Source organism: Triticum urartu, chromosome 1, assembly GCF_003073215.2.
Source record: "Triticum urartu cultivar G1812 chromosome 1, Tu2.1, whole genome shotgun sequence".
Lineage (NCBI taxonomy): Eukaryota > Viridiplantae > Streptophyta > Magnoliopsida > Poales > Poaceae > Triticum > Triticum urartu.
The window spans coordinates 535,756,571-535,762,851 of record NC_053022.1 but is presented as its reverse complement, the minus strand read 5'-3'; the positions used below and the strand labels follow the sequence as shown (position 1 = coordinate 535,762,851).

The window sequence follows — 6,281 nt, the reverse complement described above, 5'->3', positions numbered from 1 at the left end:
TGCCACCATTGCTCAGGGTGGATGTGAGGCGCCAGCAGGAGAGGTGTTTAATGCCGAACGACACAGGAATGTACGTGTGTTTCTCGGGGCACCGGAGTAGGTTCCTCGGCACACACGCCGGCTTAATGGAGGTAGGTGGGCAGACAGATGTCGTTTCAATGCGGAGAGGAGGCGTGCGCAGCGGGCGTGTAGTGGACATCCCTCTCGGTAGGCGAGCCGCTTCAATGCCGGTTCCAGTGAGCGGTCGCATCCGCTCTGGGCCGGCATGAATGCGGAGCTCACGCTCGAGCCCGTGGGTGACGGAGAGGGGTTTTGGGTGGGCTGGGTTTATCGGACACTTGCATGCCAACGGTCAGGACTCCATCAAAGTCCCCCCCACACCCTCCCCCCCCCCCCCCACTCCTTCCGGCCCCCGGTTTGCCCTTTTTGGTGAATGAATTGTGCATTTGTACGAACGTTGCATGGTTTAGCGTGTTTAGCGTGACATAGGTGTTCGGATATGAGATACGTTGATATGGACGATGAAATTTAAGGACTAATCGATCATTGTCTGCAGATGCGTCCACATGTGATTAAGGGGCTGGATTTGCCATGTCCAACAGTAGACGCTTTTTAGCTAGCATGTGACGGCAAAACTACCTGCCGGTCGACACGATTTACGCGGTGATTGTTTGTCATAAAGTCAAAACTAATTCAGCTGTAGTAGTACACCACTACCGGCGGTCGATGAACCTCTAGCCATGCAAGATGCAAAAGTGAACACGTTTACGAGTCCCGGCAAAAGGGAAAAAGGAACGTGCTCTTTTTGAGAGGGTGAAAAACGAACAAGTACACGGACACTGTTGTCGGCGTGCAGATCTTCTGACCCCCAATAGGACTGCCGTGCAGCCTTTTCTTAGCACGAACGTGTACCTTTGCCATGTGATAGAGAAATGTGTTTTTTTTCTTCAGAAAAAGAAATGTGTACCTTAATTTGTCCTGCTACTCGGATTGTAATCTTTTTCTTTTTGCTAGAATCTCGCATTGTAATCCAGAACATAATCTCTGACCTCACCCTGATCTCAAGGAGCATGGAGGTATGTGGCGTGACTATCCAACTTGTCGCTTGTCTGAACTATATAAGAACAGTTTTTGAAATATATTTAGTTTTCGACATAGGAACACAATATCCCCATGCTAGTTAAAAGAGATATTGTCATCGATATTTTATTGAGAGAACAAAATCGTATTCGCTGCACAATTGTATCAAAGAAAAAATAGTACCCAATGACAAACCCGAATATTTTTTGTCCCACACGGATGTTGGCAGTGGTTTTGTGATGATGTCTTCATACTTTTTACCAAAAACTCACGCATTGTACTATTTTGAACATTAAGTTTATCACCCACATCAAGGCGGTATGGGCAGTAGATCCAGACGATGCGGCCTCACGCTTGCTTGGGCGGCCAGCCGGAGCTCAGCCCATATTTAGCGCGGTAGAGGTGTGGGCGGGTTGGATCCAGCGGATCTAGCGTATGAGGGGTTGCTAGTGGCTTGGCTGATGCGTGGGGTGGGGAACATGAGGTTAATCCACATGAAAGAATCTCGATCATGGCCGAAACCAGCGACGATGTCACTTTCAAGCGGATATTCCCCTCTTCATGGCATCGTTGGGGTGAGGCTCTCAGCCCGCCACCTTTGCGCAACTTTAGAGGAAACAATAGATCCATGCTATTAGATGATTGCGGTGCTTTTGCGTCATCTTCCTCCTTGGGGGCATCATTTTCGGAGCTGGGCATCGCCGCAAGTTGCACACGCAACTTATATCGCATAAGCCATTTCTAAGATCTTGAAAAACATGAAAAATATGGACATTGGTTATGATATGTTAGTTGCATCTATAATTTTCCATCCAAATTTATTATCGTTTAACTGATGTACAAAGTAAACAGAAGATAAGTGAATAGTACTCTATGATAGATACTTCTATCTTACAGTGTGTTCTTTTTTTTCAATCGGGTACAAATAGTGACAACTCTAAATTGAAATTGGTAGGCGCACCCCGAGACACCGTTGTCACGGCCCCCGCGAAGCAAACACGAAAACGATCCATCGATTGATACCTCAGCATCGGAAGAACAAAATGACCAGTGCCTGGCTAGGTTCACTGATCGTTCTCCCCCCTTCTGGAACGACTGTGCAGCAAGCTCGACCCCTCGCCGGTTAGCCGGCCGGCCGGCCGCTGTCCTTCGGTTTGAGTGATTAGTTTGCAGTGCACGGCCGAGCCGAGCTCATGTCTGTCTGCATTTGGACGCACACAGCGTGCAGACGGGACGCCGTTTGGCCCCCTGATTGAAAGTCCAGGTCGGCAGGGCCGCTGATTCATACGCTTGACGTGATTTGTGACTTGACTTGACCAATTAGTGAGCTGAGCAACCGATGATTAAGCAAAAAAATAATCACTAAATCACGCGACACCGTGATCTGGTGCCATGACGCGATTTCTAATTGCTCCGTACGAGCTGGGATCCGCAGGTCCCCGGCCGCATTCATGGCTTACGGTTGCGGTTTGATTAGCAGCGCGTGGAGACTATGGGTGCCGAAAGCGGACCTTCTTTTCTCGTGCGGGGAAGCCCATGTCGCCAACCAACACCGTCTCAGCACAGTGGTATCGGTCTAGTCTTGGACTCTTGGCGAGGCGAGAGCGCGCGCACGGCACACTATTTTTGTCCCACGGCGTGCCACAAACCGCAGGTGTCGTAAGCTCCAATCCACTGCATTCCTTTGCCGCTGCGCTCCTTGCTTCGAGCCTACTTGAGCGCTGCCTCACCTCACCTCACTCTCTCACCAAGCTCCTCCCCCCTCTCTCCCTCTCGCCCAGTGAGCTTGCGGTTCTTCCCACGCACGCTTCCCCCCATATATACCCGACCATATATACCCACCAGGCAGCCATCGATCGGAAGGGAGCAACCGTCGCTCCATCTTACCGATCTCGCCGTTACATCCGTCCAAGCTCGTCGGAGTAGCTACGACGCCAACAGCTGCCAGGAAGATTAGCCGGCGTCAATGGGACGTCCGACGTCTGGGGGCGTGCAGATGCAACAGCCCAAGCTCCGCAAGGGGCTGTGGTCGCCCGAGGAAGACGAGAAGCTCTACAGCCACATCCTCCGGTACGGCGTCGGCTGCTGGAGCTCCGTCCCCAGGCTCGCCGGGCTGCACCGCTGCGGCAAGAGCTGCCGCCTCCGCTGGCTCAACTACCTCCGCCCCGACCTCAAGCGCGGCACCTTCTCGCAGGAGGAGGAGGACCACATCGTGGCGCTCCACCAGATCCTCGGCAACAGGTCTGTCCGCGCGCGCAATGCATCCAGTTCTTATTAATTTTGCATCGCGGAGGTTGATTGGAGCTAGCAGAAAGATTTGGGGCAACATACCGAATTACTGATGTGTGTGTGCGTGCAGGTGGTCTCAGATCGCGTCGCACCTGCCGGGCCGGACGGACAACGAGATCAAGAACTTCTGGAACAGCTGCATCAAGAAGAAGCTCCGCAAGCAAGGCATCGACCCCGCCACGCACAAGCCCATGGCCGCCGGCATGATCACGGCGGCCACCGCAGCATTGCCTGACGCGGAAGAGGTTGACCGTAAGCCTCTTGCCGCGGCGGCCGACGGCAGCCTCGCTCCGAAGCAATCGCCGGAGTTTGACCCGTTCCCGGTGTGCGCCGACTACGGCGGCGGGTTCGCCGGCGACCTCGGGGCCGCGAACGCGACCGCACTGTACGTCCAGTTCGGCGACTGCAAAGACGGCGCGCACGGCGACACAGGGTTCGGCGCGGCGGACTACAGCTGCGTGCTGGACGTGTCGGAGAACCTGGGCTACGGGGAGAGCTCGAGCAACAGCAGCAACTGGAACTACGGCGGCGAGGTGGGCAGCGTGCTCGACGGCGAGGTGCTGCACTGGGCAAAGGCGGAGATGGAGCGGCAGCACGACGAGCCGCCGGAGCACAAGTTCGCGCTGCCCTGCCAAGAACAGAGCCTCCTCGCAAATTTCGAGTTCAATTTGGAACAATACTTCTGATCTTCTCTTTCTTTCTTTTTTACTTAAAAAACATTTCCCTGCTTTTCTCCCTCTTTTTTTAAGAGACAAGTTAGTGCCACTTCAGGTAATTTCTAGCACCAATTCCAAGTTTATTATATTATACTAAGATACTACAAAACAAGGATGGTGCACGTTGCGGCACCATCCATTTTTCCCACTGTACTATAGGAATTTGTACAAATATATGAGGTTGAAATTGCAAGACTAACCAATTTATATTAAGTCACGGAGTGAGTATTTGGTAATATTTGGAAATATAAATTGGCAATGAATAAATTAGGACGTTGATAGGTGGAGATCGCCAGCTTCGGCCAGGAGTTCAAGCAACGATTGGTTCGTCCCAGCATGAACGATCGAGCAAACAATTTTTGCTCTCTGCAGCGGGTACCATCCAACCAAAAAACACGCGATGCAAGGGCTGGCCGAGAAAAATAGGGATGGCATGGGGAAACGTGCTAGGCTCAATTAGCAAAAAACTTTGAAAAAATAAACAACAATTTCTACCTAGAAAACAATTTTTGATGGATAAGAAAGAAATTGCCAGGGTCTGATATTTTTTTGCCAAGGAAAATCATTTCTGTACAGCATGGCGAATTTTGAAATTATTTTTAGTCATAACATAGTAGATTTACCAAAACAATGTTTTCCATAAATGATAAACTACTAAAAAATAAATTTGCCATAATATTCAAAGAAAAACGATGAAAATATTAAAAAAATTGCCATAATAAACCTCAAACAACCAACAAGAAAATGCCATGGTAAACTACTAAAAAAACACCTACAACAAATTGCAAAGCTCAACCACAAAAAAAACCTAGGTGGCAAAATATGACATAGTAAAAGCTGAAAAAAGAAACCAACAAAACCATTGCCAAAGTCACCTACAAATAGAAAAAAGAAAATAAAAATAGCTTGTGAAATAAAAAACGCATGACATTGCCATAGTACACTTAAAACATATAGAAACAGTATTATGTTTTTTAAGTTGCCATGATTTTATATTTAAGTTCTCATGGCAACAAAAATTAGGTTTGACATGTGAACAAGTTATTAGTTTTGATGATAATTGTGCAAAAAAAATATGAACAGAGCAAAGAAAAATGCCATGATCGAACAATAAAATTGTGATGCAAGTAAAAATGAAATTGCCATGCTATTATTAACAAAATGGCCATCTCTACACTTTCTTTTGTCATAACAAAAAGGAAATACAGAAAAATTGGCACAATCAAAGTGATAAAATTGCTAGCTATTGCAATGAAATAAATTGTCATGATAGTAAACAAATAGTAATGCTGCTTACAATGAATTTTCCATGCAAAGACAAATGGATTGACCATGATATAGTATACTTATTTTCCATTGAGATTATAATGAAGTTTCCATGGTAATTTTTCAAAGAATTTCTATGCTGACTTTAAAAAAATATGCCATGCTCTACTACAAACTAAAAGTAAAATTGAAATGTGGGAAAAATATATGTGAAATTAAAAAGCACAGAAGTATTTCACGGTACACTAAAAATCATACAGAAAAAACAAAATGTAAATTTTTCCGTAATTTTATAAATTTAAGTTGCCATGACCAAAAACAAGTTTCTATGTAGTTTTCGATGATATTGATGTAAAATCGAAATGTAAACGAACAAAGAAAAATGCCATGCTTGAAACAATAAAAGGCCATGGAAGTAAAATAAAATGGATGAGCTCTTATTAACATAATGGCAAATGCTCTATATTTTAATTTTTCATAACAAAAAATAATATATAGATAAATTACCATAATAGTAAGAAAAATCATGCTGATTACAATGAATTTTCCATTCCAAGACAAATGGATTGACCATGAGATAATGTACTTATTTGGCATTGTGATTATAATCAAGTTTCCATGGTAATTATTTGAAAAACTTGCGATGTTGGTTTTAATAAATTTACCATGCTAAGACTAGTGGATTTACCATGATCTAATGTTAGTATTTGCCCTTGTCCACTGTCTTGTGAATGGCAAACATTGCCCAAATTTGCCATCAATTACAAAAATAATTTTTCTAAAATAGCCACATAACCATTACAATTCTCTCTAAAATATGACATGTTTGAGAAAAACAAAAGTTTCTTAATTTTGCCATGTCAACTTTACAAAATTGTCATGTCAATATATAAATTAGAACATTTTATATTAAATTTGACATGGAACAAT

The 6,281-nt window shown here is 45.4% G+C and overlaps 1 protein-coding gene across 1 annotated transcript; it reads left to right on the top strand.

The window, feature by feature from the left end:
• Positions 1-2,709: 2,709 nt before the first annotated feature.
• On the top strand, positions 2,710-4,302 carry LOC125527227 (myb-related protein Hv33-like). The gene is made up of 2 exons (XM_048691777.1): positions 2,710-3,321; positions 3,440-4,302. Exons 1-2 carry the CDS (start codon positions 3,047-3,049, stop codon positions 4,053-4,055), a joined length of 891 nt encoding a protein of 296 aa, XP_048547734.1. The 5' UTR covers positions 2,710-3,046; the 3' UTR covers positions 4,056-4,302.
• The last annotated feature ends 1,979 nt before the right edge of the window (positions 4,303-6,281 follow it).